Consider the following 12,458-nt stretch of genomic DNA (forward strand, 5'->3'; position numbering starts at 1 on the left):
GGAAACTCATCCCTTTCTCCCTCCTGTTATCCAGTTATCCCAGAGAGGGAAAAGCTGTGCCAGACAAGGAGAGCCTTCCCAGCCAGAACATCCTTCCCAGCTGGGATGGCCATGCACGCCCCGTTACCTATTCATTTCAAGATCATTCAGGCGAGCAGAAAGATCCTCGAGGCGGTTGATTTGTTTGTGGCACTGGCTACAGTAAAACTCAAAAGCTTCATCTGCGAGAATGCTGTGCAGTTTCGCAGCGAGCGGATTGGTGCTAGAGAGATCACAAGGTCATGTCAGCACAGAAGGCACAGCGAGAGCTGCAGCCGTGGCTTCCACAAGCTGAGGGTGCCTCAAGGTAGGGGAAGTTTGGGTGGGAGCTAGGAAATTTGAATTAAAATCTCAGGGCAGGTTGGGTTGCCTCCCACCATCGTTTTCGAAGCTAAATTAAAGCCAATGTGGGGCTGCTTATAATAATATATGGATAATTTCTAATTTAGAATAGTGTATAACAATATGTAGCTAATTGATAATTTGTAATTGCTCAATAGAATTTATATAGTTGATAATTAGCAACACTTACACCACTCTCCTCCCAGAGACTCCCAGCAGCTGAGCTTGGCCCACATTTCCAAACCCCTGGGCCAATCTCAATCCCCAAGAGCCCAGGGCAGGTGAGGTAAGTGCTTCCCACAAACCTACACCACTGCAAAGTTTATTTTCCACCAAGGCTTTTCCAGGCAATCTGTCTCAGGAGACTCCTGGTTTGCCTCAGTAAGTGCAGAATGAACTTGCACACTGCAGGACTGGGTGCTGTGAGCCAGGGCTGAATCTAAGGGGGGTTTAGGCTGGATTTTAGGAAAAGGTTCCTTCCTCAGAGGGTGCTGGGCACTGCCCAGGCTCCCCAGGGAATGGGCACAGTCCTGAGGCTGCCAGAGCTCCAGGAATGCTTGGACAATGCTCAGGCACAGGGTGGGATTGTTGGGGGTCTGTGCAGGGCCAGGAGCTGGGCTGCATGATCCTGGTGGGTCTATTCCCACTCAGGATATTGTGGGATTCTCTGATCCTTTGGCCAGTGTCCCACTTTTCAATGGGATGCTTTAAAAGCAGAGCAGCTGTGCTGCTGCAGACCTGCTTTAGTAATGCAGAGTCAGAGTTTCACTGCAAACAGCTTTTAATCCAAGATGAAATGGACAGGTGCAGTTTAACACCTCACTTCCCCAAAGCACAGCCCAGAGGAGCCAAGCAGCAGTGCTGTGCTCCTGCAGGGAATGCCATTTGGGAAGGGCCATGGGGGGCTGTAGAACTTTCACAGCTTGGGAAGCTGGGATACACTTCCTCATGATTTGGGCAGGACAGAGGGGATTCTCAAGAGTAAATGGTTTGTGTTCATTTGGGGCCAGACTCCACAAATCCTTCCTGTAGGACAGTGTGCTTCTGGAAGCCACGGACGTGAATCAAAGAAAGGTTAAATAGTGAAAAACCCAAGCAGTTCCATAAGAGAGACAGGTAAAGGTGTGAGCAAACACAAGCAAGATAAACCCAACAGGCATCAGGAAGGGACAGTGAATCCTGGGATACACAAACACACCAGAAACTCGTGGTCCAGGGCATCCTGAGGGTGCCCTAGCTCAGCCCCCAGCCCAGGGTCAGGCCTGGAGTCTGTGCTGTCTGTACAGTATTTCCCAGCCCCCTCAGACAGGCTGGACACCAAATTATCATCTCTTCCCATTCATGAAAAAAAAATTAGATTGAAAACCATTCCCCCTGCCCCTCAGGGCAGGTTTGGCCCCAGGATAATCTTTCCCAGGGGCAGACAGGTCGGTGGCTCAGGGTTTGTGCAGGGAAGAGGTGACAGCAGCAGTGTGGCACCTGGGGGAAGGGATGTCCCTTTTGTGGGTGCTCTTGGGTGCATTCCCTTCCCAGGTGGTGCAGCCTGGGCCAGGTGGGAACCCAAATTTAACCAGCATTAATCAACATGAGAAGAGAAGTGTGGAGGAGAAGCCCAGGCCAGCCTGGCAGCTCCTGGGGTGTGTGCAGATCCTCGTGGCCTCCGGCTGCCCTGGCTCCCTGCCTCTGGCGTGGGTGAGAGCTCAGCCCTGGGCTGTCCCCACCCACTCCAGGGTGCTGATGGGTCCCCTTCAGCTCAGCAGAATCTGTGGCTCCACAATACAGAGCCTCCCTGTGCCTCCCTCCATCTCCTGGAGCAACATTTGTCTTCCCCAGGTCCTTGGTGCTTCCTGGTGGCTGGGATGGGCACAAGGAGCTTTCCCCTTTATTTCCCACTGACACCTGCAAAGAGGCTTTTCCTACTGGATGGATATGCAAGGGAAGACTCAAGAGGAGAGACCATAAATAAACATAAAAAGACAGGGCAGGGAAGCACTGCGCCCCACAGTGCTCCCTGAAGGCTCTTGGGGTTTGTGTTCATCTTCTGGAGTTGTGGCAGGAGAACTTCTAGAAAATATTCCCATTTAGAGACTCCTGTAGCGTGGAAAGTGTCTGTGATGATGTGGCCTTTTACAAGAGATGCTGTTTTTGTACTCAAAATACAGCCAAAAAACCCATTCAGCCTGAACCAGGGACAGCCTGTGTCCCTTCAGGTATGTTTAAACACACTGGGGCTGCTCAGACATGGAATTATTTGGGTGGGAAAGGGCCTTAAAACTCATCCTACCCCACCCCCTGCCATGGCAGGGACACCTCCCACTGTCCCAGGCTGCTCCAAGCCCTGCCCAGCCTGGCCTTGGGCACTGCCAGGGATCCAGGGGCAGCCACAGCTGCTCTGGGCACCCTGTGCCAGGGCCTGCCCACCCTCACAGGGAACAATTCCTTCCCAGTATCCCATCCAGCCCTGCCCTCTGGCAGTGGGAGCCATTCCCTGTGTCCTGCCCCTTCCTATCCAAAGTCAGAAGAGCTGCACAGACTCAGGGAATGTTTAGGGCAGGACTTCACACACAGAGCAATAATCCAAGGGGAGGCTAGACCTGAGAGGCACGAGGAAATCCTTCGGCTCCAACAGCCCCACATTCCTGACTCCAGAGGATTTGCAGGGTTTATCTCCAGCCTCCCTCCCCAGCAAGCCCCAGCAGAGAGTCTCCAGCACAAACCACCACAACCTGTGTGGCCACGTGCCCAGTGAGCCCCTCCCAGCAGAGGGAAGATGGGATAAGGGGTGGATCAGATCCAGAGACAGAGCAAAGGAGAGATGGTGCCCTGGCACAGCAAGATTGGAACACTGGGAGCGTGGGCAAACTGGGAGCTCTGGCCTGATGTTAAAGGAAAAGTTCAAGAGATTGAAAAGCTCCTTTAGCTGAGTATTTTCTTGCCAGGAGCCCTCTGGATGAGGCTGGCAGCTCATCCTCAAGGAAAAATGAACACCAAAGATGGGTTTTAATCAGAGTTCTTCCTGTGCCACAGCACCAGCACAGCCAGCCCTACATTCCTGCATGGAGCAAGCCAAGGACAAGCATGGATCAGAGACTGTGCAGGGTATCCAGTGCTGGAGCACTGCTTTCCTAAAGGAAAACATTGGGAATTCTTTACAGCAACTCTCCTATTTGCCATTAAAACCTCCTACATTGCTGCTGCACCAGCCAAAAAGAAATGAGCCCTGACCTGCTCTTCCCTACCAGCCCTGTGCAACCAGAATTGCCCCAACTCTGTGAAGGGGTTTGGGAAGCTGGGAGAAAACAAGAAGATGGGAAAAAAAATAAGTTTTGAGAAGTTTACATGGCTACAAAAAGGCACAAATGTGTAATTCCAAAGAGAAAGAAGTATATTTTTGTCTTTAGCAGTGGCTGGCAGGGAACATTCCTGCCCTGTGCAGAGATGTGCTTCCAATGGAGGAACACATTCCCAGTGTCACCTGTCTTCCCAGACACTTTGTGGGCTGCAGCACTGATGACGTTCCAGCTTTTACTGATTTTCTTTAGAAAGTAAGTATTGATTGTGTGTGTACCACCATACCAGCTCCTCAGCCCACCCTGCTTGGGCTGGAAAATTGACTTTTTCCTGGTTTCAGATCCTGAAGCAAGGAGGAAATGCTACAGCCTGCTTCCTGCTCTAATATCCCTAGAGAAGGAATGCTGCTCATGCAAATCCAACCAAACATTGCATCAAAGCCCAAAAAAATAAAAGAGAAAAAAACCATTAGAGTCATCCTGCAGGATCAGGGGTAAAGCTGCAGGTGGTTTTCTCTCCTGGAAGGTTCAGTGAGGAGCCACATCCCTAGAAGGAGTGGGAATGTGACACTGGAAATGCAGACAGCTCTTCCACCTCCTGCTGGGTGTTACAGGATGGGCACTCACCAGGGAAAGGAACCACCGAGGGAGGGATTCCTCCTCCACTTCCAAGCCCATTATCCCACTGGATCCAGTCTGCCAGGCCCCCTGGCTGACAAATCCCAAGGAAACCCCCGTCCCACAGAGCAGAGTGAAGCAGCACCAGGGCTGGGCATTACCTGGGAGAGAGGAAGGAGGAGCTGCCAAAGCTGCTTTCCCCATTGCACAAAGGGTCTGGGAACAGGTCGGCCTCGTTGCCCTCCCCGTAGTCCTCGAAGTGCTCCTCGCCGCTGATGACGGTGACGATGGAGTGGCTGAGCTCGGAGCCCAGGGCCAGCTCGTGGGGATGGGATCTGTGGGAACACACAGGCAGGGCTCACAGAGGGCTCACAGCAGCCTCTCCATTGCATCCAGGACATCCTCCTTCTGGTCTGTGGGGTTTGGACTTGGTCGGGTAGTGGTGGATCCCTGGAAGCTCTCCCCATGTCCAGCAGAGCCCATCCCTGGAAGCTCTCCCCATGTCCAGAAGAGCCCGAGCCCATCCCTGGAAGCTCTCCCCATGTCCAGCAGAGCCCATCCCTGGAAGCTCTCCCCATGTCCAGCAGAGCCCATCCCTGGAAGCTCCCCCCATATCCAGCAGAGCCCATCCCTGGTGGCTCCAAATGGACTTGCTGCTGGCTGAGGTTGGGCCCACCAGGAATGGCGGTGGCACCTCTGAGATAACAGATTTGAGAGGGAAAACACAAAAAAGGGATGGGGCAGCTGAACTGAGTGCAGAGAAGAGTGGGGTGAGGACACTGGAGAGGATCAGCTCTGCAGGGCAGGGCAGGAGAGGGGCAAGAGCTGCTCTGGGCACCAGAGCTGAGACTGCCCCGAGGTTCCTGGGATGACCCTGGGATCCTGTGGGAAGCCCATGGGGAGGCAGCTGTGTCTCAGCAGCCCAGGAGGTGCAGAGATGCACCTGCAGCCCCTGCAGGAGCCCAGGCCTGGAGCAGGGGGTGCCCAACAGGGGCTGTGAGCCCGTGGGAAGCTGTGCTGGGACAGGGTCCTGGCAGGGACCTGCGGACCCAGGGAGAGGAGCCCATGCTGGAGCAGGGTCCTGGTGGGACCTGTGGCCCTGTGGAGGACCCAGGCTGTGCCCGAAGGAGTGACCCCATGGCAGAGTGACACACGGGGCAGCAGTTCCTGGAGAACCCATGGCATGGACTCAGGCTGGAGAGGTTCATGGAGAGCTGGCTCCTGTGCAAGGGACCCCACACTGGGGCAGGGGGGGACTCTGGCTGCACTCCCTGAGCAGTGGCTGGAACAATTTGTGATGAACTAACCACAACCTCCACTCCCATCTCCCTGTGCCACTGGGGGGAAGGAGGGGGAACTGGAAAGGAGGGATGATGGGGGGTAAATAATTTTCTAAGGTCTGATTTTACTTCTCATTATCCTGCTCTGATTTTGTCAGTAATAAATTCAATTAATATCCCCAATTCAAGTCTGTTTTGCCCATGATGGTATTTGATGAGTGATTTCTCCCTGTCCTTAACCCATGAACCCTTTGTTATGTTTTCTTTTCCTGTCCATCTCTGGAGGGCAGGGATGGAGCAGCTTTGGTGGCTTCCTGGTGTGCAGCCAGGGTCAACCCACCCCACCAAGTGAGTGATGTGTCCCATTTTGGCAGAGTAGGACAGGACAGAAAAAACCCAGGCACCACTGGGAGGTTTATGGTGATTTTTTTCCCCCCAATAAACCAAGTTTTTCCACTGGCAGCTGCAACACAGGATTTGGGGACACTCAGACTTGCAGAACAGTGTCCACGGTTGGTGACAAGGCCTTGCTTGACTAAAATACCAATTTCTGTGACTGGCATGGCAGAGAAAGAGCTGGGCATGTCCCAGCCCCATCCGAAATGCTGTGAGTTCCACAGCAGCCCGTGCCAGGCTCACACTTGCTTGTTGCTGCCTAATCCTCTCAAGGCTTTAACCCCTTAACCCCAGGGACTGGTGCTGGGGAGGGTCCAGGCAGCTGGGACAGACCCCAGCAAGACAAAGGAGCCCTTCCCCTGCTCCTGCTGGGAAAACCCTGTGTGTGACAATCCTGGAGTGGGGAATGCTGCTCCATGTGTTTTTAACACCAGAGTTGCAGCGTGTTAAGGCTCGGTGCAAACCCTGAACACACCCAGCACAGCTGCTGGGATGTCCCTTGCTCCAGGGGGGACACAGCTCAGCACAGAGTCACTGTCCCTGGAAGAGCCTTTCCATTGCATGGAGACACAGAATCCTGGAATGGTTTGGGCTGGAAGGACCTTAAAGCTCATCCCATTTCAGCCCCTGCCATGGCAGGGACACTTTCCACTGTCCCAGACTGCTCCAAGCCTCATCCAACCTGGCCTTGGGCACTGCCAGGGATCCAGGGGCAGCCACAGCTGCTCTGGGCACCCTGTGCCAGGGTCCCCCAAAACAAGCCAAGCCCCCTTTCCTGCCCAGGACTATGGAAGTTTTCAAATTAAGCTGGAGAAAAGGAAGGAGGGATTTGCAATAACTGGGCTGTGAAAGTGGACACAGGGCTGTGAGCCACAGCTCTGTGTTTTGGGGGGGTTTAACAACATTATGCTATCCAAAATTCTAGGCTAAAAACCATAATAATATTGCTTTATTACAGAAATTGGTATTGGCTATGCCCTTATCTCCATGCACTGGCTAGGAGAGGGAAATGGGGTATGAGCAGATTGCTGGACTAAACCAGAAAGAAAAAAAGATTACAGATAAGCCATTTATGACAGAAAACCTGCTCCATCTGAAGGATTTGCCCTTATCCCGCTAATAAAAACAAGTCAACCCTCCAGATCTCTATTTAACCACAAATAAATCCAGCCCAGCTTGTGGGCATCTGCACACACTCCTCCTGCCCTTGAGAAGCACCAGTATTCCACAGTGGGATCTACTGGAACCCATCCATCCCTGTGGTGAGTCAGACCCTCACCAAAAGCAGTGGAAATCTCTCCAGGAATAGAAGCCAGGGGGTGGAATTGTTAATTCAGAAGCAAAACCCAAGCCCAGAACTCTAAATTTGGGGTTGTGGTTTGATAAGTGCTGTACAGAAGCAGATCTGATCAGACACCTGGAAACCCTCAACCTGGGCAGTAAATTATATTTCCTATTCCCATCTCGAGGCTCAGGCAGCTTCAAGATCCAGAGTCCAACTAATCTTCACTACACACAGCCTAAACAAGCTTTAAGCTCAAACCATTTCAGGTATGTTGAGCTCTGAGGGCTCCTAGAAGTGATGCTGAAGCTCTGATTCAGCCCAGCAGCTGCACTGGGGGGGCTGTACTCCCTGGCTGTCCCTGGGCACCAGAGGGCTCCTCCTGTGTGGGGTCTGATGGTACCAAAACCAGCCCTCAGCACTCCCACAGGTTCCATTTCTAAGCTTTCAAATCTATACATCAAACTAAGTTTCTGGCTGCCTGGAATTTGCACACATTTAACAATCTGGGAACAGGCCCCACTGTGCTTGGACAGAGCATCCAAAGGACATCTGACCTTCCCAAGCCCACAGCTGGGGTAACAGGGAATCATGGAATGGTTTGGGTTGAAAGGGCCTTAAAGCCCATCCAGTGCCACCCCTGCCATGGCAGGGACACCTCCCACTGTCCCAGGCTGCTCCCAGCCCTGCCCAGCCTGGCCTTGGGCACTGCCAGGGATCCAGGGGCAGCCACAGCTGCTCTGGGCACCCTGTGCCAGGGCCTGCCCACCCTCACAGGGAACAATTCCTGCCCAATATCCCATCCAGCCCTGCCCTCTGGCAGTAGGAGCCATTCCCTGTGTCCTGTCCCTCCATGCCTTGTCCCCAGTCCCTCTGCAGCTCTCCTGGAGCCCCTTTAGGCCCTGGCAGGGGCTCTGAGGTGTCCCTGGAGCCTTCTCCTCTGCAGTGAGCACCCCCAGCTCTGCCAGCCTGGCTCCAGAGCAGAGGGGCCCCAGTCCCTGGAGCATCCCCGTGGCCTCCTCTGGACTCCAACAATCCCATCCTTCCTGTCCTGCTGACCCCACAGTTGGCAGGCACGGGGAACAAGCTGATCCCCAAACCCCGTTTCCCCAGCAGTTCTGTACCTACAGGCAGGTGAATCCGAGGCAGGCTGCCTTCCCCAGCGGGCGGGAGCGCACACAGGCTGCCATGACCCTGCAGGGACCCTGTGCTGCTGGCTCACAGGGAGCTCACAGCTGATTAGCTCCCAATTTAACTGTCACTGAGCCCTCTTTGGTGAGAAGAGCCCAGCTGGATAATCCCATTTCTGCTCTAATCCACAGCACCCTTTCAGCCCCAGGCCCAGCCATGCTCGCTGCCTCTCTGACGACCCCAGATGGGATTTTGGGGTGGGAGGGAAGCTTGGAGCTCCCAAAAAGCAGTGGGAGCTGTAAGCACTCCCTGGAGCACCAACCCTGGGCCTTGTGTTTTGGGACAAACCTCATCCTGTGTGTTACAGACCTTAAGCAAAGATGATTCCAGAGGTTTTGGTGTAGATTGGTGTTCTTGGGGCACTAACCTGGCACTGGCACAGATTTTCCAGGGAAGCTGTGGCTGCCCCAATCCTGGATGTGTCCAGGATGGGGCTCGGAGAAACCTGGTCTAGCTTAAGGTGTCCCAGCCCATGGCAGAGGGTGGAATGGGATAAGCTTTAAGGTCCCTTTCAACCCAAACCATTCTGTGAGTCTGATCCTAAAGGACTTCTTCCCTGCCTTTCTGCCTGCCAGCATCCCAGTTTCACCCCAAACCCCACTTTTCCTCCAAAAATGGGGTGGGCCCAGGAGCAGTTTCGCCAGCAGCGGTTCAGACCCAGGGAAGGAGATCTTGGCTCACATTTCTGTGCTCCAGGCAGAGGTTTCAAACCAGTTATTACAGGAGGTGGTTGCACATCAAAGGGCACACGCATGTTTTTAGGGAAAACAAAAATAGAACAAGTTCCCCTCCTGACTGGAAAATTATATGTTGTGTTTCTGGCTTAAGTGATAGATTAAAAACTGCAAGTCTTTCAGGTGTTTGGATCACCTGAGAAGTTATTTTAGAGGTTAAAGATGCTAATGAGGGTACAGAAGATCTCCCAAGGCAAGCAACGATTAACTCAAAGAGATTGCCAGGCCGGGCTCCAAACCAGCCTACACAAACCAGCCTAATTATTCTCGTTATTCTTCCAGAAGAGCTATTTTGGTCTTGCACGTTGTTACAAACACAAAATGATGCCTCGGGTTTTAGCTTTTATATTTTTCAGATTCTGTGCTGCTTTAGTGTGTGGGTCTGACAATAGGTCTGGGATTCATATTAGGGGATAGTAAGCTCTCTTCACAGAGTAGGGAGACAAAACAATTCCTTCTCTAGCTGGGGACCAAGGACAAATGATCCAAATTTCAGGCCCAAGAGCATAAACAACATGGACTGAAGAGGGAAAAACAAGGAGGATGGGACTTCATGGGCTAAAGCTGTAATTGGACAATTAACTGCAATATGCAAAAGGACCAAAACTTATAAAAGTGAGAGACCCCGTGAGTGGTCACGCATTTTGTGACCATTTTGGTTCATCTTGGGTGTAGCCCTGGCTGGGCTCTTGTGCTGCCCAAGGTGGATCCATTGAGGCCTCCTTATAAATCCCTACTTTATTCTTTAACCCTGTCTAGTCTCTATTCTAGGTCAGCCTTCACAAAGCATCAAAAGAACAACCCAGGTTCCACTCGGTGTGGAAGCCAGGCCCCGTGTGGGGGCTCCTCCTCACCCATGCTCCGGCTCCTCGATGGGATCCGTGAATTCCGAGTGCACGGTGGAGTCGATGGCGCTGTCGGTCTCCACCTCGTCGTGCATCTCGTGCTGGACCAGGGTGCTGGTGTCCTCATCCGTGAAGGTCTCGCACTCGCTGTAGGTGCTCTCCGAGCCCATGTAGGCACTGTCAGTCACCTCATTTGCCTGGTGAAAAAACACACATGAGAAGCAAAACTATAAGATCCTACAGCTACGTGGGTTTGGGGCAGAGCAGGACAAAATGGATGAGGGAATTTTGGCTGTGTTGCATTTCTGAGCACAGGAATCCAACCTCTGGAATCATCCCAAGCCCAGGTGCTGCTCTGTGGGCACCACGGGGTGCACCTCAGCCTTTGCAGGGCCTGGGAAGCAGATCACAGAAATAGGACTAAATAAGAGTTGGAGGGAGGTTTTGTTGCGAGCCAGGATGGATTTGGCCAGGGCAGAAGGGATTACCCACTGCTGACTCAGCAGTTCCCATGACTGCTGCTTTCTCCCACCCCATTCCAAGAGGACATGTTATTATTAATCTGAATTCCCTGCAAAAACCACCATTCAAAACTCCCAATTAGCCCTTGGAGCACCTTTTTTTTGGTCCTTTCTGGTAAAACCTTCCATCCCTCAACAGCAAATAAACTGTTTCTAAATCTTCATTACAGCTTCTGATTTGCACGGACTCAAATCCCCACACTTCAGCTGGACCAGCATCTCAAATCTATCACTGAGCAGGCTCAGGGAAAGCAGCAGGGTTTGTGTTTTAAGAGACTGTGACAGAGCAAGGAGAACTGTGTTTTCCAGTTCTGCACTCCAGGCAGGTTCAGCTTCAGTCCTGCCTGTTTGCTGCCACACACAGGAGGGACTATCCCTTCTGATCCTGATCTCTGGAGAACCATGGGAGCAGCAGCAGAAATCCCAAAAAGCCAAAGCTCTTGTTACCCCTAGCAGTGCCAGCCCCTCTCCTAAGATCTGGGGATTTCCCCAGCACGCCTCGGAGCAAATCAAGGAATTTTGGGACTGCCAGTGCTGGTGCTGAGCTCCAGCTGATCCCCTGTCACCAGAGGGGCTGGGCAGAGGGGTGGGAGCCCTCCTGCCAGGTCTCCAGGTGAAGAGCTGCCCATGGAAAGCCATCTGCTCCTCCTGAAGTTCACCTGGTGGGATCCCACAGGCTCAGCTGCCCCTCCAGCACAGCAGCAGAGCAAAACAGCAGCAGTTTGAATGCAGGCAGGACTGAAGCAAAACCCTGCTCTCCTGCCAGGGCACACAGAACAGCTTTCAGGGCTTTTTCCAAGGATTTTGGAGAAAATCACATTTCTCAAACCATCGTATTCAAAAAATCATGGAGTGGTTTGGGTTGGAAGGGACTTTAGAGCCCATTTCATTCCACTCCCTGCTTATTCCACTACCCCAGGTTGCTCCAAGCCCCACCCAGCCTGGCCTTGGACACTTCCAGGGGCAAAAAGGGATAGAAAACGCTGAAGGGCTGGAGAGAGAGCTGATAACAGCAATTCCCACTCCATGTGGCCACTGGGAGCAGCCAAGTGACTCAGTCCAGCCCTGCTTTGCTCTCCCAGCCCCTGTGCCCACCACACTCAGCAGGATGGACACAGTCCTAAGCCTGGCTCAGCCTGCACCTGGCTTGTGGACACCAGCACCTCCAGGACACCTCCCTGAAGTTAAACTCGACACAAACCTGCCCAGAGCTGCAGTCTGAAGTAAGGGGCTGCTCCAGTGAACTCCACCAGGGCACAGCCTGTGCCTGTCTTGCAGAGAGAAACAAAAGCCTCTAAAGCCCCCACCCACTTAAAAAAGCACAAATCCACCAAAACCACTTACACACCTAAAGCTGAGACTTGTTTAAGTGCTTTACTGGATTTATCTGCACTTTCTAGAAACACCATTAATGCTCCAGCAGGAGGGACAAGGGGAAGCAGAGGTTTGACCTGCCCTGGCTTGGTCACGGACAGAGAGAGCCCAAGAGGTGACAGCAGCCACCCCCAGCTGCACATTCCCCTCCCTTCTGCCTGTTTGAAAAAGATTTCATGCCAAACTGGAAAGAATTTTGCTTGCACACTACAAAATAAAGGCTGCTTTTTAAATTCCAACCCCGCCCCCCTCCTTCTCACTGGAAAAACTTAAATTTAAGCACAGGTTGAAGTATTATAATGAGCAAATTGAAGTATTATAATAAGCACAGAGTAAAGACAACTATTGAAAGAAGCCAAAAACCTCCAATTCACAAGTAATTTGTTTAGAAACCCTGCTGTGGTTACTGCTGACCCTCTCAACATGAACCAGCCAGGAGCTGAACAGTGCCCTTAGTCAGATGTTGGAACAAGAGGGCCTTCAAGGTCCCTTCCAACCCAAACCATTCCATGATTCTATGATTTCTCTATCAAATTGTTCCAAAAC

General features: G+C 52.5%; 1 protein-coding gene across 7 annotated transcripts in view; it reads right to left on the bottom strand.

The window, feature by feature from the left end:
* The window catches only part of RAB11FIP3 (RAB11 family interacting protein 3), an 80,469-nt gene that overhangs the window by 17,816 nt on the left and 50,195 nt on the right, over window positions 1-12,458 (bottom strand). For 6 of the 7 annotated variants that reach the window (XM_064390861.1, XM_064390866.1, XM_064390863.1 and 3 more), the window contains 3 exons: window positions 10,027-10,214; window positions 4,451-4,624; window positions 128-262 (listed from right to left, as the gene is read on the bottom strand). In XM_064390861.1, coding sequence (XP_064246931.1) covers window positions 128-262; window positions 4,451-4,624; window positions 10,027-10,214 — 497 coding nt within the window. The remainder of the gene's footprint in view (window positions 1-127; window positions 263-4,450; window positions 4,625-10,026; window positions 10,215-12,458) is intronic. The other variant, XM_064390862.1, reaches the window with a different exon arrangement.

The sequence above is a fragment of the Passer domesticus genome, chromosome 15 (genome assembly GCF_036417665.1).
Source record: "Passer domesticus isolate bPasDom1 chromosome 15, bPasDom1.hap1, whole genome shotgun sequence".
Classification (NCBI taxonomy): domain Eukaryota; kingdom Metazoa; phylum Chordata; class Aves; order Passeriformes; family Passeridae; genus Passer; species Passer domesticus.